General features: G+C 54.3%; 1 protein-coding gene across 1 annotated transcript in view; it reads right to left on the reverse strand.

The window, feature by feature from the left end:
• Positions 1–437: 437 nt before the first annotated feature.
• Positions 438–24,935, reverse strand: part of DYSF (dysferlin) — a gene marked incomplete at its 5' end in the record, with an annotated part of 49,272 nt that continues 24,774 nt past the window's right edge. The window contains 15 exon segments of the mRNA XM_065736204.1: positions 438–487; positions 4,597–4,744; positions 5,670–5,779; positions 6,160–6,338; positions 6,994–7,093; positions 12,257–12,398; positions 14,818–14,913; positions 15,123–15,211; positions 16,869–17,008; positions 18,750–18,892; positions 19,116–19,286; positions 20,733–20,824; positions 21,871–22,026; positions 22,692–22,820; positions 23,261–23,359. Coding sequence (XP_065592276.1) covers positions 449–487; positions 4,597–4,744; positions 5,670–5,779; positions 6,160–6,338; positions 6,994–7,093; positions 12,257–12,398; positions 14,818–14,913; positions 15,123–15,211; positions 16,869–17,008; positions 18,750–18,892; positions 19,116–19,286; positions 20,733–20,824; positions 21,871–22,026; positions 22,692–22,820; positions 23,261–23,359 — 1,833 coding nt within the window.

The raw sequence follows: 24,935 nt of genomic DNA on the forward strand, positions 1-24,935 counted from the left end.
CTGCGTCGCTCCTGGGCTGCCCCGTGCCCTCCACTGCTGCAGCGTTGGCTGGGAAGGCAATGGGGCACGTGGGACTGCACACTGCATGGCGAAGGCAAAGGGAGGCTGCAGCAGGGCATCAGGAAAACCCCACTCAGGACCTGAGAGATTTCGGCTGCCTCGCAGCCATCACCCCCCCCCCCCCCCCCCCCACGAGCACCGCCACATCTCCGTGTGCCCGCAGACAGTGCATGAAAAAGTCCTTTTCTCCCCCACCCTCTCCAGCTTCGCATCCAAGCACGAACTGAAATTCAAACGGAAAGGAGGAGGCACAGAGAAGTCGAATCAGAAGTGGTGCAGGGGAGGTTTGGTTGACAGTGCTGCTCCTGAGGTGGGGGCTGCAGGTGGAGGGGAAAGGCACGTGGCTGTGGGATGTGTGTGCAGCGTCCTGCCGAAATCACCCGAGCTCTCAGTTGAAAGGTTTCACCAGCTTCATAGCAGCGTAGTTCTGGGGGGAGGGAGAAAGAAGGCAGAGAAGTGGTCAATTGGGGCACGGCAGCACGTGGAGGTCAAAGCACATTCTTGGGCACCGCGCGGGGCTGTGGATGGGGCTGCCCCAACCCCAGCAAAGAGCATCCCCTCCTAGGGATGGCCAGGACACGTGGGAAAAGGGGTTTTGCCTTCTTCCAGTAGAGGCCTTTGAGCAGCGAGCACCAGGGCAGCACCACTCATGGGCTTGGACTGCCCCTTCCACCAGATTTTAAGAGTGGTTTGGGTTGGAAGGGACCTGAAGATCATTAAGTCCAACCAAAAATCCAGGGATGGGCACCCACGGCTCTCCAGGCAGCCCTTACAGTTGGAGAAGACCTCTGTGAGGGGTCAGGGAGGGAAGGTTTACATTGGATGTCAGGGGAAAGTTCTTTACAAAGAGCTGTGAGGTGCTGGAGCAGGCTGCCCAGAGAGGATGTGGATGCCCCATCCCTGGAGGTGCTCAGGACCAGGTTGGATGGGGTCAAGTGCCAGATTTGGAGGTTGGTGGCCCTGCTTGTGGCAGGGGGGCTGGAACTCGATCATCCTTGGGGTCCCTTCCAACCCAAAGCCATTCTAGGATTCCATGATCACCCAGTCCAACCCCCAACCCATCCCCACCGTGCCCCTTCAAACAGTCACAGAAGCATTACGGTTGGAGAAGACCTCCATGATCATCCAGCCCAACCCCAACCCATCCCCACCGTGCCCCCTCGTAGAGTCACAGAACCATTATGGCAGGAGGAAACCTATTTGATCACCCAGACCAACCCCAACCCACCCTGGCCACGTCCCCGGGTACAGTCACAGAACCAATACCGTTGAAGAACACCTCTCCAATCATCAGCTCCAGCCATCAACCCATCCCCACTAAACCACGTCCCCAAGTGCCACATCTCCGCCCTCCCGCACGGCACGGCAGCCTATTCTACGTGCAGTTCCTCCCTTGAAAGAAGATGACAAGGCTGTAAAAAAGAAATGAGCTGTGTCAACGCTGCTTATCAAGACTGCAACGAAAATATAGGCAAAGACGGGCTGGTTGGAAAGAGCTCTATTTAAAGTAGCTCTGCTTCAAACACCCGTGACCACGTAACCAGCCAGTTTGGAAGGCTCTCCCGAACAGACTGAATTTAATTGGTACAGGATGTTCCATCACCCCGTCGCCTTGGAAAAAAATAAATAAAAATAAAATAAAAAATAAAGAAATAAAAGGCTTTGGAAACAAAGCAAGCTCTTCGGAGGAGGAGGGGAAAAAAATAAAAACAGAAGGAAAGCCCGGCCCAAAAGCATCTTGATAAATTACGACGTGTAGCAAATTACGGGGCAATTTGCCAGCGGAGGATTTCTAATAACGCCATAAATCAGGCCAGCAACGTTAGGGCAGTTTACCAGGAGTCATTAGAAAAACCTCCAGTGGAATATAACCCTCGAATTAATTATCCATCCATTCGTCTTTCAAGAGTCTGTCCTCCAAAAGGCTTCTCTTTTTTTGTTAATGGTTTGACTGGTTGCGTTCTGGAGGGTCGTGAGTTTGCTGTCCAGCCACGAATTTGCATTAACCAAGTGTTGAAAGCCAAGCAGGATTATCAATCAGTGCAGAAAGCAAGCTGTAATTAGAATTAATGGCAGTGGAAGCAACGCTGGGCTCGCAGAACACAAACAGAGCTTTCAAAGGTAGTAAACATTTTCACGGTGCTGCAAAGCTAAGGCAAGCTGCGGTTGGGAGCTTGGGAAAAAAATGGGAAACATGAAGTCTTAAGACGTGGTATTTTTATGCCCAAAGCCAACGAAATGCCCCAGGTCCATTTTCAGGTGAGACCCCCCGCTCCCCAGGGTGGGAGGTGACCCACGCAGCATCACTCCTAGGGCATGTTTTGGGCAGACACTTATCTGAATATCACAGACTTATTACAGTTGGAGAACACTCCAAGACCATCCAAAGTCCAAGGGCCAACCAAGTCCCCTCCGTGGCCACTCAGAGTGATGGGATCCCTCAGGCTGGAGAAGAGCTGTAAGATCCCTGAGCCCAACCCCAACCCACCCCACCGTGCCCACGGACCACGTCCTCCAGTGCCACATCTCCACGGTTCTGGGACACCCCCAGGGACGGTGACCCCACCACTCCCTGGGCAGCTGTGCCACTGCATTTCCACTCTTAAAGAGACGAAATGTCTCCTAATACCCAACCTGACCCTCCCCTGGCACAACACGAGGCCATCACCTCTCATCCCGTCCCTACTCAGCCCAGGGCTGGCGGCTCTGAAGAGCAACGAAGGATGGGATGCACCCAGAAACAGCTCTGACAGCGCTCCTGGCGAGGGAGGCAGGAATGCAACGAGGAGGGGTTGGATTTTGGAGCACTGAATCAGGGATGCCACGCCTTGCCCTGCCAACGCGCAGTACGCCAGGGGCATCCTTCACAGCAAACCACCCCCGGAGCCGCTGCCAAATTTCTCGTTGGATGGAAGGGGAAAGCAACTCAATCTCCGTGTCGATACAGAACCAGCGACCTCAAAAATCCAGGGGAAGCTGGCCAGCTGCACAGAGACTGAAATATTCCACGAAGCGCGGCCTTGCTTTTTCAGAAGATGACTGAAGAAATGGACCCGACCAAAACGAAATTAAATACAACACCATCTAGGCCAGGAAAAGGGGGAAAAAAAATCCCAAGCCATAACGAGCGTAAATCGATAGTGATAGGTTGAGAATTTCTGCTTCTCTCAACGCTGTTTTCATACGATACCACTGGAACAAACGCTGCTTTGGGGCAGCACAGCTCTGGGTCGCAAGGGCTGCTCGACACGAAGGGGATTCTCTACGATGGGTTGGGACAATGCAACACAGCAGAGGTTATTTCCTCCTCCCCACTGCATCACACCTCCCGCAGAAGCATCGCAGCCCTTCCCAAGCACACGGGGACACGGAGGCGGGGAGAGCCGTGATCGAACCCCATCCCAATCCTCTGGATGGGAACAACTTCGGCTCATCTGAAAGCGATTACGACGCCGAGGAGAAATTCCACCCCTCGCTGTTGGGCTGCACGATGCAGGCACACAAAGCCATCTGCTCCTTGCTATCCGTTACCCCCGTGAGTTATTTTCTCTACAGAAAAAAGAAACCGTATCCGAGGAGCTGAATTTGTGACGTGCTGGAGGGAGAGAGGAGGGTCGTTGTTCTTATCAGGCGGGGAGGAAGGGAAAAGGCGTCCAAGGGAATGAATGATGCCGGTGCTGTCAAAACAGAGGAGGATACAAAACCCCATCCCGAGCCAAATGGGAGGGCCGGGGCTCCATTATTTGTTTGTCTTGTTTCGTTTTGCCAGCAGAACTGACAGAGGAGCAAGGAAAAGCCGCTCCCTTGATTAACGAGGTGAAAACCTTCCCCACCTCGTTTCAGACACCGCATTGGTCTGAAGTGCTCCAAGGTTTGTCAATGAGAGACGGGGCTGCCCGGGTGCCCAGAAACCCTCCTGCACCTTAAAACAATTACAGAGCGATACACTTCTTGCTGCTGCTCAGCCCTGCTAAGTGGCTGTACCCCTAACGAGGCTGTGTTTTTGGCAGGGCTTTTTCCACCAGCGCTCAACACTTCTGACGTCTGTGGGAACTACCAACGAACCTCAGCATGGTCAGACTCGAAATCAATCACAGAATCAATCACAGAATCATCGAGTCATAGGATCACAGGATCAATCAAAGGATCATAGAACGGTTGGGTTGGAAGGGGCCAACCTCAAAGCTCTGTGGGAACTACCAACGAACCTCAGCATCGTTAGACTCAAAATCAATATCCCAATCAATCACAGAATCATCGATCAATCATAGGATCACAGAACGGTTGGGTTGGAAGGGACCACAAAGTCTGCCCACTTCCACCCCGTGCCTGGTCACGCTGCCCAGGGCCCCATCCTTCCCCGTGGGCACCTCCAAGGATGAAACAGGGATGCAAAGATGTGAGCAGAGAGCAGAAGCATATGCTTTCTTTATGGTCCACCGTGGCCCACCAGGTCATTCCTCAAGGACCAGCACGGGACTGGGGGCACACCCCCACCCCCTATCCCAGCTGACCCCCCTCCCAAACCCCTCATACCGGGAAAGCATAGATGAAGATCCCAAGGAAGAGCAGCAAAACGAAGAGCACGATGGCCAGGATGAGCAGCCACTTGTACCGGCGCCACAGGATGTACTTCAGGGTCTTGTACGGGGAGGTGAACCACAGGAAGGAGGTCTCCGGGCGCCTGCAGACAAACAAAGCTGGGCTCGCTTCTGACTCTCACCCTGCTTTCACCTTCCTGGAAGCCCAATCCCATGAGCACACCCCGCTGTAAGAGCAGGCTGCTGAAAATCCATGCCTCGGCGTGGAGTGTGCTAACCCCTTAGAGCTGCACCTCAGATTTCAGCTGTGCTGGGTTATCTCACTCACCCACGGAGCAAGCCCCTTGCAGACAGAATCACCCAATCACCGAATCACTAAGGCTGGAAAAGGCCTCCAAATCATCGAGTCCAACCACCAAAACACCACCATGCTCACTCAGAGAATCAGTGATTAAGGTTGGAGAAGACCTCCAAACCATCGAGTCCAACCACCAAAACACCACCATGCTCACTCAGAGAATCAGTGATTAAGGTTGGAGAAGACCTCCAAACCATTGAGTCCAACCACCAACCCAACACCACCATGCCCACGGAGAGAATCACTAAGGTTGGAGAAGACCTCCAAACCATCGAGTCCAACCACCAAAACACCACCATGCCCACTCAGAGAATCAGTGATTAAGGTTGGAGAAGACCTCCAAACCATCGAGTCCAACCCAACATCACCATGCCCACGGAGAGAATCACTAAGGTTGGACAAGACCTCCAAACCATCGAGTCCAACCACCAAAACACCACCATGCCCACTCAGAGAATCAGTGATTAAGGTTGGACAAGACCTCCAAACCATCGAGTCCAACCACCAAAACACCACCATGCCTAATCATAGAGTCAGTAAGGTCAGAGAAGACCTCCACGATCACCACTTCCAACAACCTACGGCCACCAACCATGCCCCCAAGTGCTGCATCTCCATGTGGAAGGCCTCCCACCAGGAGCCCAGCTTCCCAACTTTCTCCCGAGGAACCCTGTGCCCCAGTGCTCCTTTCCCACTCCTGATGCCCTTACTTGGGGTCCTCCAGCTTGGGGTTCATGTTTGGCTCATCCCGACCCAAGCCAGCTGGCCGCTCTTCGTGCTCATGTTCGGCCACAATTTCCAAAGTCATTTCCAGTTTTCCCTGCATGGGTGAAACAAAAACAAGAGCGTAACGAGCAATAAGCAGAGAACTGAGCGTACGACACAAAATCCTGACTGGGGAAAGGAAAAGTAGCCCAGACTCTACCAGCAGTGACCGTGAGGAGCTCAGTGAGCGTGACCCCATGCCAAGCCCCCACCTGCCCTCTGCCTGCTCTCAGCAGATACCCCACAGCATCTCAGAAGCTGGCCCCCAGGTTCAGACAACCGACTGCAGGGTTTCTGTTCAATCACTTTGTTTGCTGCTCGGCCTCCCTCACCTCTAGACCACGACTTCCTCCGCCTGCTCAGCCCAGCCCTGCCCCTCCTCGATGCTTTGAGTCCCCGAGGGGACAGCACAAAGAGGACAGCCGAGGGCCTTACCGCCAGGATCTTCTTCTCATCCTGCTCCGCAACGCAGGGCCACCAGCCCTTGACAGTTTTCTGCTCGAAGAGGGACACAAAGCGGCTCGCGGATAAGCCGTCCTCAACGAGCTCTAAGGAGCACTTCTCAGCGGTCTTGGCAGGCTTGGGCATCCTGTTGAGATCCATCTGGATGGAGCCTGCAAGGAGGAATGCGGTCACAGACTCGCAGAACCATTCTGGTCAGAGAAGACCTCGAGGACCCCCAGGCCCAATCCCAACCATGCCCACTGTGCCACATCTCCGCAGTTCAGGATGGTGACACGTCCCTGGGCAGCCCGTCCTTCCTCAAGGACTATTCCCATGAAGAAACGCTCCCCATGGCAACCTCCTGACCTCAGGCACGCCCAACCTGTTCCCATTTTCTAAGCCTAGCGTTGGTTTTAACCTGTGGTGCTGCAAAGAATACAACACTGGCAGTCATATGGGGAGGGTGATCAAGAGCTCATGAAGAGCAGAGCCAGAACAGGAAAGCACACCTTGTGAGAGGTTATTTGGGCACTCGGCCTTCGTAATTAACCAACGCCAGTATCTTGAGCACACACTTCCTCGGTGAAGCTGTTGGTGCTGGAAAATCTTTCAGGGAAGCAGAACAAGACGTGGCCAAAGAAAGAATCCCATAATGATGGAGCTCCCGACTACACAGATCACTTACTGCATGGCTCCACTACCCTTCCTACCATTCCTGCTACGTTTTAACTTGGCCTAAACCTGGATTTCTGAGGATGGTTAACAAGGCTAGCACTAAAAGAGCTGGGCCAGGCTGTGTTGGTGTCCCAACCCCACCTGACTTACCCAAATAATCGTCAAAGGAGAACTTATCGTTGTCCCAGATCTGGACGATCAGCTGCGGTGAAATCTTGTTTTCTGTCTTGTCCAAGCTCCAGAAATGCTCCTAAAAATCACAAGGAAAAATAAAGGACTCGTCAGCAGAAGTGGGCAGAGCTTGGCTGCCCTCACCTTGGTTTATCCCAATGGGGACGGTCTGCTTTCCAAAGAGAGCAATGCTCCCGTGTGCGAGCTCCTCCGCTCCCACCATACTCAATTTGCCCTCTCTGCACTCCCCCTGGGCTTTTGTTCTCAGGACCCACCGATGCTGGAGTGCTATCCCAGTGGCTCAGCTCCTCAATACATCAGGCTGCCGTATCTCCTACCACAACAGCCAACACCCGAGCTCAAGTTGAGGGCCAAGTGAGTGAGGAAGGCCACAGCCATCAGCCCAGAGTGGCACCACGACACTTCACTCCTCATCAGCTGAGATCTCTATGCCCTCCTCACTTTGACCCAGCGGGACCGATGCGTTATATCATCCAATATATACATAGATTAAAAACGAAAAGGGACCAAAAATGGAAAAAAAATGAATGCTTCACACTCCGTAGGAACATAAATATTCAAGCGAGGTGGGTGGGGGGAGGCACTTCAACCCCACTGAACCCGGTTTCCCTTTAAGCGGCCGTATTTCCACTCATCCCCGTTCCCCACCTTGCTCTGGAAAAACACGCCAGCATTTTTGCGACGGAGCATTTTATTTATGCGTTTAACAGCATTTTATAATCCAGAAAAATAAAATAAAAGCTCTGGAAACTTCCATTTCTCCCCCTCTGCTCATTGAAATGTATTAAAACCTATGTTTACTCAAGCTTTGGGGGGGAAGGCCACGTATTCCCAGCTCATAACTCATCTTAAATTAAAACTGCTACAAAGGGAAAGAGCTTATGGTGATCCTTCCCTTTCCCATATATTGGTCAGGTCCTTCCCTGCTGTTAAATCACCAGAAAGACCCCAGGAGCCCCCATACCTGCAGCCAGGGGATCTCTCTGGGGTCAGAAAGGTTCCTGTGGGGTCTGAGAGGGGGGGATATGGACTCCCCATCTGTGCTGTGCTCAGGTGAGGGTGACATGTCCTACAGGTGCCTCCCTGGTGCTAAGTCCCTGGCTCTGAGGTTGATTGCACCACCTGCATCACCGAGGCATGCCCATGCCCCAGGAGCACCGCTACGCTGCTGCCTGGGCTGAAGCATTAATTGTGACTAATTGAACACGTCAGATCCTCTCTCTGCATTGCCCCAGAGCAAAACTCAGCAGCCGAGCAGCCCCCACCCCCAAAGCCAGGGGTTCTAGCTGTCCACATCCCCATTCATTGCAGGGAGTCGGATGGGATGGCTTTTAAAGGTCCCTTCCAATCCAAACCATTTTGTGATTCTGTGATGCGATGTTCTCCCTGCAGGAAAACCCAGTCCTGTGAGATCCCAGTGGGGGAGAAATGGGGAGCAGGAAAAGGAGCAGGATGCTGTGGGATGCCGTGCCCTGGTTTGGAGCTATGGGCATCACCCACACAACACAACAGAACCAAATTAAGCCTCTCATCCTCTAGGACTGACTATGCAACTGCTGGCAACTATGCAATAGACTGTGCCTTTCCACCTTGCTATTGCAACACCTGATGTTCTGCTTGGACTCAAAGCAAACAAAACCCATCCCCTGGCCCAGCAGCCTCCTTTCTCCCTACACCACCAGCTTCCTGGGGATCCCAGCTGTACAGCACTGGCTTTCCTGGTGGAAAAACCCCACCAACGGAGGTGCTCAAGAGCAAGACGGATGCACAGCCTGACGTGGTGGGCTCAATCCGCTCACGGAAGTGGTTGGAAATGGATGGGTTTCAAGGTCCCCTCCAACTCAAACTCAAGCCATAATATGGTTCTAAGGTCTTTCTCTTCGAACCCAACCCAACCCAACCCCTCCATGGTTCTACGACCTCTAAGGGCCCTTCAAACCCAACCCAACCCAACCCAACCCCTCCATGGTTCTACGACCTTCAAGGCCCCTTCCAACCCAACCCAACCCCTCCATGGTTCTACGACCTTCAAGGTCCCTTCCAACCCAACCCAACCATTGCATGCCTCTATAAACTTCAAGGCCCCTTCCAACCCAACCCAACGCTTCCATGGCTCTACCGTCCTTAGGGTCCCTTCCAACCCAACCCTTCCATGGTTCTCTGATCCTATGACTGCGGGTTGGCTGGACGTCACACTTCCCTCCTTCAAGAGCCATGAAGCTCGGGACACACGGAGCAGAGCAGGGTGAGCTGGAGGAGGCATTCAACACTGGGTGAAGTTTACGGGTTCACTCTGAGGCAGTGTGAAATCTGCCTCCATGATTAAACCTCGCTACAAAGGTTCTCTGTAGAAACAACCAGCAGAAAGAAATTTATTTCCCGTGCCTTTTGCAAGTCATGGGAAGGAAGGGGGCTTGAGTTATTGTTTGGGGGTTTGTTTTGCAGTTCAGGGGGGCAAAGGGCGGCTGACGGATATTTTACAGTCGTGAATAATTCAGCAGGGGAGGCAGGACCAAAAAAAAAAAGGCTCATACCACTAGGAAAGTGCTGACAGGGCTGCATTTCTTCAGGGCTGCTTTTGTTCTGCGAATCCAAAGTAAGGAACAGCGCTGTGTTTTTGGGAAGGCAGGGAAGTGCTGGGCTGCGTCCGCGTGTGCCTGCAGGAGAGCATCAGCTCCCGTGGCGACTGGAGACCCTCGTCTCCTGGAGGGCCATCCTTCGAGGTGCTGAGAGATGCTGTCCTCGTGGGGACATGGCATCTGCCCCCAGGCACAGAGCACCGACCAGGTGCGCACTACTTGGTGTTCTGCCTCCTTTCCCAACCAGGACAGATGAGCAAAACCATCATCATCTTCGCCTGGGGGCACGCACTCTGGAATCACTCCATTCAGTGCTGTTTTCTCAGCCCCTGAGTGCGGTCCTCCTGGCAGGGCTAAATCACATCCCTGAGCACCACATCCAAACCGTTTTGAAGCACACCCAGGGATGGTGACTCAATCATTTCTGTCAGCAGTGGCCGTACTTCTTGGTGCAAGAAATCAGAGGAACAACAGAGCTCCTTGAAACCTCACCCCATCTGTCCCAGCCTTCATCCTACGCTCATGGTTTCTTCCTCTGTGCTGGCACCTTTCCTCCTCCAGTGGCCCTTCACCTCCACAAGAACACGTTTTCTCTCGTGGCATCAACCCTTCATTCTGCTGCTGACAGCCACCCCCGAAGGCCGACAGCACCAAGTACAAAGACAGCAGCCATGCCCTCCATCCTGACTGCTGCCAACGCCGTGGGGCTGAAACTGACGACACGTCCATGGAGACCTGCTGGAAATTCTACCCCGAACGTTCATCTACGCGGACTGGACGGGCGCTGAATCTGTTTGCTACCCCCATTTCCCCCTGCAAATCACGGCACTCCAGCGCGCGTTGCGTGGTGACCCCACGCACGCACACATCTTCCAGAGGGCCATCCCAAAACGCCTTCCTCTTTTTATGGGGATCTATTCTGAGGCCCAGAATGGAGCAAATTCCTTTTTCAGAAGGAAAGGCGACGTTTTTCCAACGCTGCCACACCAAGAGATGAACATCCCGAGATGTTAAAACCTTTGGAGGAGCACAGACAGGAGCTCACAGTTCCCATCAGCGAGCCGAGCCGACGCTCGCACGGCTCCTGCCTTCCCTCGAGGTGCATTGGGAAGATGAAAGCACTGAAATCCCACAGCTGGGAAGCTGTGCAGAGGAAGCTCCCCAAGCCTGCTTGCACCACGCAGCACCTGGGTCACCCCGGGTTCGTGTGCCCTCCCCCAGCCCCCCGGGACACTATTTCCCATCGGGGTCGGGGTGACCCCATTCCCACAGTCCACCCAAAAGGGAACTCCAGCCAACAAAGGAGAGCGAATCGCAAGCTGCTTTCCTCCCGCGGAGCCAGCGGCGGCCAGGCCGGGTGCAGGTGGCTTTGAGCGGCCCCGCGTTTGCCAGCTGACCGTTTTGATTGAAATTCCACTTTCCAACGCCCGCGTTTCAAGTTCGGCGCACGGGCTTTTACAGCAGCAGTAATGAAGCCGGAGTTCAAACAGCACATGGCGAGATCAAAACTCGCCAGAGCGGAATGCGCCCCGCAAGCACCAAGCACGGCTTCTCATTCATTATTTTTTTTCCTTTACAGAGAGGTTTTACAAGCTGTTTATTTTCTGATACGGTGTTGGCAGACATGCGGTCGGAGGAGAATCAATATCAGCACAGTGGGATGTATTTTCTTAAACGGTTTATAGGGGGGTCTTTGCTTTTTCAAAGGGGGATAATTGAATGTAGTACACACTGTACTTTTGATTTGTTTAACATGAAGCGTGAAATGGGGACTGCCATGATTCTGTCAATCACCTTTAACTAGCCGGCCATTCATTTTGAGGCCGGGCCCCTTTGCAGGGATTGTCTGGCTCAAAGCAGGGGGGGGGGATTCACTCGGCATCCTCCCCCTTCCCTCCCAACCTGGGCCACGCTGGGACCCACAAAGGAAAAGCTGAGGGGTGTCCCAGGTGAGCTCTGTGGACGCGGGTGGTCCCACTGCAAGGAGGTGCCCCCACAGCCCGAGCAACCCCGGCTGGTGGTGGGAGGGCAGGGAGGGGGTCCAGGGGGCAGGAGGGGGGCCGAGCTTTCGGGGAGGTGTCCCAGAACGACCCTAGGGATTGACCCTGCTGTCCGCACAGCCCCAGCAGTACCTGTAGATCTTTGGGTGATCCGAGCAGGAAATTTAAGCGAGGAGGGCTCCCTCCCCTGACGCACTCCTTGACAGTCGCTCTCTCCATCCCCCGTTCCCTTCCCTCCTCGCGACCCCAATCCCACATCAGATCGCAGCGCTGCACTAACGTACCTAAGAAATACCACTACCAACGCTCTAGGTGGAGCCCAGGAGGCCAAAACCTCACCCGGTTTCTAATCTCCACCCGAGAAACCAGCTCTCATTTCAGACCAGGAGCACCTCCACCCCGAACCGAAGATTTCCACCTCATCTCCGCACACCGGCTGTTCCCCTGCATGGCCCTGCTGTTCCCCAGCCGCTGTTCCCCTGCATGGCCCTGCTGCCGAGCATCCCCTCAGGACACCGCTCCTTCCTTCCCCCCCCTTTTAGCCTCTCCATGCAGTTATTGTAGCAAACAATAACCCGTGGCCCACTGACTTCCCTTAGGTCAGGCGGCTCAGAGCCCAAACACCAGCGCACGGATGCTCACCTTTTTTGCAATGCAACACATCTGCTCGGCGGGGAGATAGTCGAAGGGGAAGACGAATCTCCAGTTGAAGTTGCCTTCTCCTCCCATCGACCTGTAGTGCACGTCTGTCTTCTGCTTGTTCTCCTCGTGGCCAAGCAGCCAGCTGCAAAACGCAAACACAGCGCGTGATGCGGTGGGGTCCCCGTCCAGGGAGGTGCTCCAGAACTTGGGGACAAGGTGGGGTGGGTTGGGGTTGGACCTGGGGGGGGATCCTGGAGGTCTTTTCCAACTTTAGCTTCTGATCTGCATCGGTGAGAGTTCCTTTTTCCCTTTGCAACACACTAAAGACCATGGAGGCAACACAATGACGAAGCCAAGGCCCATTTTTTTCCCTCTGCTCTCCAAGAGCTTCTTGGGTTTTACTCTCTGGAGAACCCAAATTAACGAAGGAGTCCTTCCCCACGAAACCCACACAGGAGCTGGACTCAGTGATGGGCCCCTTCTGATTTGGGATATTCTATGATGGGTGGACCCATTCCACCCCTCCCCAGTCCTCAACCCATCCCGGGGCAAATGGAAAGCATCCCTCCACAACTGCTTTTTTCCCAACTGTGAGTTTTGCACGTGTCAGGTTCTCATTCTGCCCTCCTTCCTCGCCCAAGAGTTTCCAGTCTTCAGCAATCAACAGAAAAAAAAAATCCACCAAAACAAGAAGACACGTCCACTCTTGTACTTAGCGCCCTTCAGGAGCAAAACCAAAGCTGGGAGTGATTTTCTAACGAAAACGATTATCTCACTTGATTGTCTCCCACTTAAATTGAAAAGAAGGGGTTTTAGATCGGCCATACAAATGATCCCTTTCCTCCAGCATCTCCAGATGTGCTGACTTGGTTGGACCTGACCGGATGCAAATGGGAGACTTTGCGTTTCCTCGTGTCAATCCAAACCCAGCAGCTCAGGGTTGTCCTCCCAGTCCCAAAGCTCGGTGATTTCTGAGCTGTAGACGCTGTTTTTGCACTTAATGAATGGATGCGTGGTCTGTTAATTAGACCAGCTATTCCCAAATCTGTGCACTTTATAGGGTATCCGCGATACTCCAAGGCAACCTTGGGTTCTTGGGTGTGATTTTCTCTTCAAAGCATGGACACCTCCCGCTGAGCTCAGCACATTTCACAGAACCATCCAGGTCGGAAAACACCACTAATATCATCTAGTCCAACCAACAAGCCATCCCCACGGTGCCCCTAAGAGCCACATCTACCCTTCGCTTATAAGCTTTTGGGGAACCAAGGCCATCCCTTTATTCAGGAAGACAAGGTTTAAAGATGCCACACAATAGCGCATAGATCACAGCAGTGGTGGTTGGCTGGAAGAGGGCTCCAGAAGCTTCTACCCAACGTGGTCAAAGCAGGGTTGCTTTTGTCTCCCCCTACCTCGAAAACCTCCCGGGAAGATGAGTGAGCACCTCCCACAAAACCCTTCGGGTCCACCCTCCCGCTGTAGGAAAGCTCTGTCGGAAACTGGACTACGAAAGCGATATGAAAATATCCCCCATCTATGAGAGTGGTGATGGCTGTTAACTCTCCACCAACTTCAGCCCTGCGTGGAAGGGGTTCCCTACACCATCACCCCTTTTTCTGCCTTCTGCACAGGGCTTTAGGACGAGGCATCTCTGCGCTCAGTGCTGCAGACCCGAGCGCAGCTGAGACCCTTTCAGACTATCAACGAATAACATCTTCACTTTGGCTTCTCACACATGATACCCAAGCATCCATTTCATTTCCCCCCCTCTAACCGTCAGGCAACGATCTACTTGATATCACAGAATCATTAAGGGTGGGAAGGACCTCTAAGATCAACTCCAACCACCAACCCACGACCACTGCGCCTACCGAGCTCACCCCCAGGTGCTGCCATCTGAATCTAAAGGCCGTATCCAGGAACGATGCAGCCCATGGGGGAAAGACAGTGGGTCAGCAGGGGTGAGGGATCCCACTGGGTGCTCTCGCCTTGCCGTAACCCTCCCCGAGAGCTCCCAAGTCCTGAGGAGCATGGGGAGCCTTGCCGGAGCTGAGAACCACGCGCCTGATGTGAATTCCAGGTAAGCAGCGCGCATTCTGGATTTGCAGGAGGAAAATTGGGATTGTAAAAAAGGGATTTACAGTCTGTTTCAAAATCCTACCTCTTCCTGTGCATAAATCCAAGGAATGAGCAAAATAAGTAAGTCCCTTGGCTGGGATTGCACCGTTTTACACGAGATAAAACACAAATGGAGTCAGGAGGAGAAGGGAATGCGCCAGAGGAGTTACTGCTGGTTGCCACGTTAGGAAAAAGCAGCTCTGCAAACAAGCCAACCCATGTACATGGAGCACCCCCAGGGCTGTTCCAGGAGGGGGGATGGGCAGATCCCTGCCCCGACAGCAAGGCTGCTTCCCACACCTCATCCTTCCACACTCAACCATCGTGAGCACCCAACCGTCACAGGAGCCCCTCTGTCCCACGCCACGTGGCTGTGCCAACCCCTTTGCAGCCACGTTTGATCTTCCAGGCCGAGGTACCCAGGAGACACAGAGGTGGCTCACCCTTTGACGTAGATGTCGCTCATCTTCTCCCCGGTGATGCTGAGATCATCGAGGATGACGTCCTTGGTGTTCCAGATGATGCAGCGCAAGTAGAACCTGGACATGAGATTGAGATGAGAGAGGTGGGAACCTCAGAGCAGAGCCCTCCCAGCGGCCTGGCTGTGCTGCTCAGCTGTGTAGGCTGACATCTCCAAGCCCCCTCCTCTTCCCCCACGAGGAGGAGGAGCTGCCACCACCCCTACAGGGAACGAGAAGCCAACACCGCGTCAATCGAGCGCGCCAACCGGGAACGGAAGACGGCTCACCTCTTGGCTTTGCGTGGAGCGATGTTGAAAGGGGGGCCGGGCTGACCCAAGGATTTCGGAAACAGGTCCACCCACATCTGCAGCTTTCCCTGGGAAGAAAGAGGTGAAGTCTGGTGAGCATCCCGACTGGGTGAGCGTCACTCCTCAGCAGGACCGAGCAGTGGATGCAGGGAACACCAAGTGCTCCTTCGCTGAAACTGTGATTTCTCTACTGGAAAAGTGTCACTGAGCACCGCGTGAGGATTGTTTTAGTGATCCCTGGGTATGTACTCGTAAAGGTTGTAAAAGCCAAGAGAGCAGCGTGAACAAGGAGCTGTTATAAAAGAAGGAAAATGAGCGCTCACCCGTCTCTGAAGATCTAGGTTCACAGGGAAGGCACTCCACAAAGGAGGGATCTCCAACAAGAGATCCTCCCTGAGTGGCAGTCAGCCCTTAAATGAGGGCTAAGGGGGGTGCACGCTGGCTCCACCCCTCCTGGTCATACAGGTGGATCACCTTCACCTGTGCTCCCAGGGCTGACCAGATCTTTCCTTCAGGAGCTCATTCAGTGGTTCAGGCTGTGACCCAGCAGCTCCCGTGGAGCACTAAATGCTTGTGATGCTCCAGAGGTCAGCCTGGACAAGCTGAAGCCGCACTCTGGGTTTGCTCTCCACGGCTGAACATCTCTACAAAGAGTGAGCCTGAAGGCCCGGTCTGCAGGAGGCAGCTCAGGGATCCTCCAGCATCACAGCAGCTGCCCCCAGCTGAACAGCTGAGCTATAAAATCCTGACCACTGAATGGGGGAGAGGACATGGGAACAGCATCTCACTCCTTCCAGGGAGAGAGCAGCACGAACACAGATGAAATCTCAGGGGGTTGGTTTTCAGGTGGTCCCTTCTACTGTAAAACACCAATGGGTGCCAATAAAATATTGTACTACACAATCTCGAGGGTCCAAGTGAAGAAAAAAGAAAAAAAAAAAAAGACTTTGACCGTCCATCATGAGGGCTTTGTGGTTAGCTTGGGTTTTTGGCGAGAAAACCTTCCACTTCAGCAGAAAGCTTTCAAGGCTCAACCTGGATTTAAGCTCCCTCCAAACAGGACGACAGAGCCAGCCTGCTCTGCGGCTCTGCAGCAGTCAGAGCCATGGCTCGTGGGATCCACGCTGAGTGCAGCATGTCCTGAGCCAGCCCGGTTAATCCCCTGCCCCCCTACATCATAACTGCACCACCCAAGACATGGGGGAAACACCTCCCCAAGAGATGGACGTCTTCATCGTCGAGTCCACGATGGTCAGATCTGATGACCTTGGAGGTCTCCTCCAACCTTAACAATTGTGATTCTGTGTTCGTGTAAGTGGGCATGGGGGGGGATGGGTTGATGGTTGGATGTGACGGTCTTGAGAGGTCTTTCCTAACCTTAACGATCTACGATTGCGTGAGTGGGCATGGCAGGGACGGGCTGGGGGTTGGACTTCATTTGATCATTTTAGAGGTCTTCTCCAGCCTTAATGACCCATGGCCACATGAGCAGGTGGGGATGAGTTGACAGCTGGATGTCCAACCTCAACGATTCTGTGATTCAGTGATTCTTGGTCTCCACGGTGGTGCCCGCAGCAGCTGTAAGGACAGCGCAGACCCGCTGGCCAGCTGACGGCAGCCACCTCCTGCCTCTCATCAGGAATTTCAGGGGGGGAATTAACTTGGAAAAGCATTAGGATCCCAAAGGATGCTCCCGGCCACATCCCAGCCTGCAGCATCTCTCACCTGCTCGATCTCCGGCTGCAGGGGGCTGTAGAGGGGCCGGGTCTCCACGTGCTCTGGCACCAGCCCCTGTTTCCGCAGCGCGTGCAGGGCCAGCCGCTCCTCCGCCGGCCCCAGGTGGGGGTTGGGGGGTTTGCCATCCTCTGCCAAGAGCAAACCAAGAGCAGCGTTACGCCATGGGAGCAAGCAGCACTAGCCCTCTCTTGGCAAACATCACAAGGACCGCGCCGAAGCAGCGGGATCTGGGATTCGGTTTGGTTTGTGGTGCTTCCAAGGGTTTGACACCCCCAGAGTCACGGCAGCTGGGGGTGCACCGCGGTCCCCGCAGCCACAATCCCATTTATCCACCCCCATCTCCATCCCTTTGTTTCCTTTCCTCCTTGCCACTCCCAAGCCGTGCTGCGGCTCTGCATCACCATCACCAGCAGCCACCGTCCAACACTTAAAGCCCCCCAAGAGAGGTGGGTCAGCTCCCTTCCTACAGTCACGCAGGTCGGCTATCGGGAGGGATTTCTGCACGGAAAGGGCAGAAATCGGGCACAGGAACACAATGAGCAGGGGGGTGGTGGGAGCCTCCACCTCCCTGCAGGACACGTGGACGTGGCACGTAAGGACGGGGTGCAATGGTGGATGTGCAGCGTAGGGTGATGGTTGGACTCGGCGATGAAACCTTTCCCACCTCCACGGCTCTATGAACTAAAAGCAGCCAAGAACTCTGGCTGGGCAGAGGAGCGCAGTGAGATGAGCTCCTTGCCGTGCCCTGCTCTGCTGGGCTTGGGGCGGCAGACAGAAAAGAGAGGACGGCGAGTCCTGCTCCCCACGGCCACACCGAGCTGTAGGACCTCACCAGGACAGCTCACAGCCACAGCCCTTCAGGGCCGTGCACCTTCCAGGACCTCTGAAATGAAATGCGTTCCCATAAATACTACTGCAGCTCTGCAACCTTCAGGTGACATACCCCAGCTCCTTTCCTGGCAGCGTCTTGAAGTGGTTAACTTCAGACAGATGGGAAACCTGGCGTGTGTGTGTGTGTGTGTGTGTGTGTGCGTGCAGGAGAAGAAAAAGCCCCCCTCGGAAAACAACAAATGTGGGGGTTACGGAATAATGGTTGGGCTGCAGGGCTTGTAAAATCCATGCTCTCGTGTTTAATAGCTTCGCTTTATACCGCCAGGTTCAGATCTGACACCGCTCGGCGCACACAGCTGGTTTCCAGATCTCCTCGAGGTCAAGCATCAGACTTTGTTCTGGTTTTCTGAACCGATTGCCATTAAAGCAGAGGAAGGTGAAGGGCTGGGAGAGGGGGGAAGACCCCGCTCGCTTAACACCTCCCCAGCCCTCGCCAAAAGCCTTTCACACAACAGGGGGCTCTGAAGGAGCCCTGGCTTCCCCCCACGCCAGCACCACGGATTTGTGCTGCCCAAAGTGCGGCTCCTGGGCCCGGCCCGTGGGGTCCCTCCTCCTCCCTGAGCCCAACCAGCCCTTCTTTTTGCCCCACTGGATGAGCACCAGTCGATGCTCGGGGAATTCCAGGTGTTCATGCTCACGGGGTTTCGGGGCAAACCAAAAGAAGTCACTGCTGCCGCGGGGTGACATCTCCGCCAAGGTGCGAGCTGGTCGTTGTGTGTGATACTGCCTCCCCCTAGCGACCCCAGCCCCAAACGGCAGAAGTGAGCGGCCAACACACGGGCTGCGATGGGGGACCCTGGGCTAGAGCTGGCCACCATGGGCGGGACACTCCCAGCCACCCGAGGGAAGGGCGAGGCTGCGGGTTACGGCAGATGGGAGGTGTGGGTTCAAGCTTTGGATGCGTTCCCAACCCCCCCGCACCGTGTGCTGCTCTGGATGATGGCAGTCCACCCACAGCCCCACAGCAGCCCCCGTTACCCAGCTCGGAGAGGGAGTACTCCTGCTCGCGGAAGATGAGCCGGTCGGACGTGTAGGTGGGAGCCTTGTAGTGGTGCTGAAGGGAGAAGAGGTGGAGCAGTTGGGAAGGACGGAGTTGGTCTCGCCACTGGTTGGGCCCAGAGCTGGAACCAAACAGGAGAAAGCAGCAGTTCAGCGTGGGGCAAAGAGCCTCCAACCTCAACGATGGGACCACCGGTCCCCACCAGCGTCAGCGGAGTGCCCCGACAGCTCCCAGACCCAACCCAGGTGAAACCAGGACACCCGTCACCCCAAGGGCTGAGGAACTGCTCCGGGGCCACCTCAGCACCACAAAGATCCACAGCCCACGCCTGCAGAGATACCTACACACAGTAGGTCTGGGGAAGCCCACAGCGCGCCCCATATTTGGACAGGAATCGGTTCTCCAGGTCGATGACGGTCTCCCCAATCTTCTCATCCTTCGATAGGAGGTCGTAGTCATACAGCGTGATCTTCAGGTCCTTCTCCAGGGGCAGAGTGCAGCTCAACTCGAACATCCTGTGCCATGGGAACCGAGAAACCACAGAATCACACACCATCCCGAGTAGGAAGGGATCCCTGAGGATCACTGAATCCAAATCCTGGCTCCACATAGAGCCACCGACCAAAAAATCAGACCAAACACGTCCATGGGATGGGGCTCATGCTGCTGAACCAAGCACTGCCCCACCAGGACGGTGCCACTGCTGCACATCTTTGCCCCACGGCTCGGCTTGACGGCTGGACTTGATCTCGAAGGTCTTTTCCAACCTAAGTGACTCTACGACTCTATCACTGGCTTTGTTGGTGGAGATGCCACCAAGCAACCTTGAGCAAACTTGGGTTTCTCCATCTGCTCATCACTGCGGTCACTGCCACATCCACTGGGAGCCCTCAGTGCCACGGGGTGAGAATGGGGATAGAAACGATGGCATAACTTTGAACTAAGGGGCCAAGCTGGACTTCAACATGGGACTGGCCATCCCCAAAGCCTCCTCCCCCTCCTCTGTTGGTCCCAAGCACCAAGTACTGCCTCTCCCCCTTCAAGCGAAGGGTGGCAAGAGACAGAAGTACCAAGGCCCTACGGAAGCACAGCACCCAACGCAGAGTCATTGGGTGTCACAGAAGGACGCGGTGACAGGACAGCTCCACCACCATCCTCCACTTGCAGCCCCCTCACCCAACCCACAGCAGCAGCTTTTAAGGAGGGGAAGTGAGTGATTATGCCACCAATTAAGACTGCGGGGGGTTTGGGGGGGGGGGGTCAGCAGAAAGTAATTAACGAGAGCTGGAAGGCAGCCAGGGAACAGCTCGTGAAACGAAGAGGTTTAACAGCCGCCAGCAGCCAGGACCCCGCTTCTACGCCGCGCTGTGAAGGCCGGGTGGGAGGTGCAGCCGCCGTCTAGACGGCCCCGTGGCCCAGAGCCAGCTGCTGCAGCACGGGACGTGCCCCCCCGTGCCCCCTGGGAAAACAGCCACCCTTCTCTATTGGGCCCGAAGAGGAGGAGGCAACTTGTCTACCCGTGGAGTCCTCCGAGCCCTCACCAGGATCCCCGCTGCCATCCTTACCCCTTTGGCTCCATCCTTGCCTTTGGTGTCCCCTCCCTCTCTCCCTCTTTTTTTTTGGGGGGGAGGGGGGAAGGAGACACACTTCTGTGTGGTGAGACCCCCAGGGCAACCGGACCGTAGGGCCTGACCCCTCTTTGTCCTGAAGCCCTCACAACGACCCAGCTCTTCCAGGAGACCCTACTCACTCACGGAGGAGGACCACCAGCCCCCACGGTGCCCTGAGGAGGGTATCCCCTTCTTCCTGAAATCAGCCTTACTTTTTTGCCTCTTATCCAAACTACCACGGGGCAAACAACGACATCGAGTTGATGGATCCCTGTTTTTCTCACTGGGCCAGCTCTGTTCCCTCAGAATGACATGAAATCCCCATGGAAGCCACGCAGAACCAGAACTTACTTCCCAAAGACAGGCTCCAGCGTAGCGGGGAGGTAATTTTCTTGGTCGTTTATGGATTTCTTTCCCACTGAAATCTTCACGTAGGGATCGCACTAAAGGTGGGCACCAGAACATAGGAGCAAGTCACGGCACAGGAAAAAGGGATGGGATTGGGATGGGGTCATCCCCAGAACACACTTTCAAACGCAAAGGACCCAAATGTCAAAGGTAAAATGTTTTCCCTATTTCCCAGTGGAGCCAAGAGGGTTAAGAAGGATTTTTCCCCGAGGTTTTGGGCTGGGTTTTGTTTGTTTGTTTTCAAACTGAAACTAAAAGTGCTTTCTCACAATTTTCTTTTTGCACAGGGCTGGCAGCGCTCAGCAAAAAAATAGCAGCGATATGAAAGCCATCGTTTTTCCTTCCTTTGGGACCAAGGCACGGGGAAAAGGGGAAGGGAAAAAAAAGGAGAAGGGGAAAAGGGGAAGGGAAAAAAAAAGGGGAAGGCAAAAAGGGGAAGGGAAAAAAAAAAGGGGGAAGGGGAAAAGGGGAAGGAAGGGAAAAAGGGGAAGGGAAAAAGGAGAAGGAGAAAAAAGGGGAAGGGGAAAAAAGGGGAAGGGGAAAATGGGAAGGGGAAAAAAAAGGGGAAGGGGAAAAAAAAGGGGAAGGGGAAAAAAAAGGGGAAGGGGAAAAAAAAAGGGGAAGGGGAAAAAAAAGGGGAAGGGGAAAAAAAAGGGGAAGGGAAAAAAAAGGAGAAGGGAAAAAAAAGGAGAAGGGGAAAAGGGGAAGGGGAAAAAAGGGGAAGGGGAAAAAAAAGGGGAAGGGAAAAAAAAGGGGAAGGGGAAAAGGGGAAGGGGAAAAGGGGAAGGGGAAAAGGGGAAGGGAAAAAAAAGGAGAAGGGGAAAAGGGGAAGGGGAAAAAAGGGGAAGGGGAAAAAAGGGGAAGGGGAAAATGGGAAGGGGAAAGAAAATCTCCTTGGGCTATTATAACCAGTTCTCAGGATGAAGAGTCAAGTGCTGGGATTCCCAGATGTTGCAGTGGAGGAAGAAAGAAAGGGACCGTTGTTTTTGCTGTCACCACCGCCCTATATTCCAAACTCCGGTCACCCATTAGGGTGATGTGGTCGGAGCTGGGGGTTCCCAGCAGCCCCCCAGCAGCATACCTTCCCGTTGGCATCCTTGGGCTGCAGACCAAAGGCACGGATGATGTAGACCCTGACGAGACATTCCTGAGGGCCCCTGGCTGGCAGCTGGTGGAACTGCCGCGGCGGCAGCGGCACACGTGGGTCGTCGGGCAGAGGGTAGATTTTGAAGGAACCCTGCGAAGGACAGATGTACTCAAACACAAAACACAAATCACAAAACAGCTCACAGGTGGCTGGACAGCACCTTCCTGCCCTGCTGACCACGCTCTGGCAATGCATCCAGGGTCCCATTGGACCACCAGGGCACCCTGCTGGCTCACGGTCACGCTGTGGTCTACTGTTGGTCAACTGATGGTCAACCAGGACACCATTTTGTGTCAACTTCTTGGCCACCAGGGCAACCTGCTGGCTCACGGTCATCCTGTGGTCAACTACTGGTCAACCACTCGTCAACCAGGACACCATGTCACCTTCTTGGCCACCAGGACACCCTGCTGGCTCATGGTCATCCTGTGGTCTACTGTTGGTCAACCGATGGTCAACCAGGACACCATCTATGTCACCTTCTTGGCCACTAGGGCACCCTGCTGGTTCATGGTCACCCTGTGGTCATCCACTGGTCAACTGATGGTCAACCACTGGGTCAAACAGAGCACCATTTGTGTCACCTTCTTGGCCACCAGGGCACCATTGGCCACCGGGACCCCCAGGTCCTCCTCCACAGAGCTCCTCTCCAGCAGCTCAGCCCCCAACCTGAACACTCAACGTGGCTGTTCATCCCCCGGTGGAGGACTCTACCCACGCCCTTACTGAACCCCACCAGGTTCCTCTCAGCCCACCTTGAACTCGCCCACAACTGAGGGGTCGTCGCTGGCATCCTGCGCTCGGCCGCGGTACAGCCTGAAGGTGTGGCAGAAGTCAGAGAGGTGCTCGAAGGCCTCCACGCTCTCCAGCTCCGTCTCATAGACCTGGGGGAGAAGCAGAGGGCGGCTGTGTCCCAGCGGATCCGGGACAAGAGCGACCCAAGCCTGAAGGCAACACCACCCACAGGGACAGGGAGATCCCCTCTGTCCCCATGTGAAGATCAGAACTTTGGCCACCCTACAAAAACAGTGCACCCTACAAAAACAGAACCCCACCCCACCGCCGCCCCTCAGCAATCTCCACCTGCCCCTGTCCTCCCCAGAGGTCTTTAGGGTGACCTTTCCCCCTCCCCTCCGCCGCTCAGTGAAGCAGCAAGATCTGAACAACAAAATCAACGGCCTCTGGGGAAAATGATTTAGTGCTTGGGGTTTTTTCCTTCCCCTTGGAAGAAAGGAAGGTTCAACGCTCGAGAAACAAAATTAAAGTCATCGGAAGAACGTCACAGCCGGGATCCAGCGAGCCAGACCCAACCCAGGCCACTCACCTTCAGGGTGTCAAAGCCCTTCTCCAAGTAGGAGCCACACTTCTCCCTCTCTCCCGTGGAAGTGTAGAATTTGCTCCACCAGTCAATGAATTCTTCCTCCTGGTGGGGCAAGGAACAGCAGAGTGACACATCCCCACGAGCACACCCCAACGACGACAGCGTTCCCCAACAGGAGTTGGAATCATGGAGCCATGAGGGCCGGAGACCCCCGAGATCCCCCCAGCGCCGCAGAGGAGCGTTGGCCCCATCTGCTGTTCAAACGGCATTTCAGCTCCGGGGAAGAAAAAGAAGAGAACGTTTCCAAGAAGAAAACGTTCGCACGTTTTACGAGAGCACCGCTCCTGAGACTCGTACAGCCAAAGATGAAGGGGCTCTGACTGCCATTCGTGAAACAGTCCTTGAAAAATAATGATGTCTTATTTTAGGAGTCCGCAAAATTCCATCCCGCTGACCTAATGGAGGGATCAGAACAGAGGTTTATTGGGTTTATATTTGAAGCCAGCGGTGCAGACTCGAAATTGCTGTCTTGAATAGACACTGTTTTTCATAGAAATATTACATAAATTAACTCCGAGGCCTCCGTGCCTCCTTTTTTTTTTTTTTTTTCTTATTTTTTAATTTTTTAATGCTGCCTTTCATCGCTTCCCCCGTTTTATTGTTTAAAAAGCCACGCTCTGACCCCCGTGGCTTTCCACAGGTGCTGGGTTACAGAGAAAGCACTCAGAGTCATCCGTCGCCTTTCACCCACGGTATCTTCTGCCGCCCCGAGACAAAGAGCTGGGTTAGATAATTTTGCTGATTTCTACTGACGGAGGGGAAAAGGAGACCAGGGGAGCAGCGGGAATGTTAATGCTGAAGGATGTTAATCCATCCAAATGGAAAATGGTTGCACCACGAGAGCGAACCGTCGGGGATTTTGTTCAGCCGTCGGGTGAGAGCCAGCAGCATCCCCAGGGCTTTCTCTTGGATGTGGGATGGGATGGAAGAGGGACCAGGGCTGTTTCAGCCAGAGAAAGCTCGTGATGGGATCCCACCAGTGACCCAGCTCCTCCCTGAGCACTCCGGGTAGCAGCAGGGCGTCCCTGTATAGGCAATTTGATAGGCCATCTTGGAAACAGAAATTTGGATTCAAAACCAATTCCTTTAAAACTAGAAATTCAGCAGCACGCTGCAGCTTCCCTCTCAGCCTGTCTCGGCCACAGCCACGTGCTTAACTTCCAGCCAGACCCCTCTGAAGATACAGCATCCTGGATCCTCCTCCAGATAACCCAGAGGAGGTTGAGTTGTGATGGATCTCAGTGCAGGGCTTTACCCAGGGGGCACACACATGGCTGTGAACGTAGCTGATGTGGGGATGAAACTCCTTCCCTTCTCCAGCCCCCTAAATTCAGACCTGCTGTCCAACCCAACCCAACCCAACCCAACTCAACCCAACCGAACACAACTTAACCCAACTCAACCCAACTCAACCCAACACAACTTAACCCAACTCAACTCAACCCAACTCAACACAACTGAACACAACTTAACCCAACTCAACACAACTGAACACAACTTAAACCAACTCAACCCAACTCAACACAACTGAACACAACTTAAACCAACTCAACCCAACCCAACTCAATTCAACGCAACCCAACTCAACCCAACCCAATCCAACATAACTCAACAACAC

This window comes from Cyrtonyx montezumae, unplaced genomic scaffold, assembly GCF_038088225.1.
Source record: "Cyrtonyx montezumae isolate F1298 unplaced genomic scaffold, pur_monq_1.0 scaffold_2, whole genome shotgun sequence".
In the NCBI taxonomy this organism is placed as follows: Eukaryota; Metazoa; Chordata; class Aves; order Galliformes; family Odontophoridae; genus Cyrtonyx; species Cyrtonyx montezumae.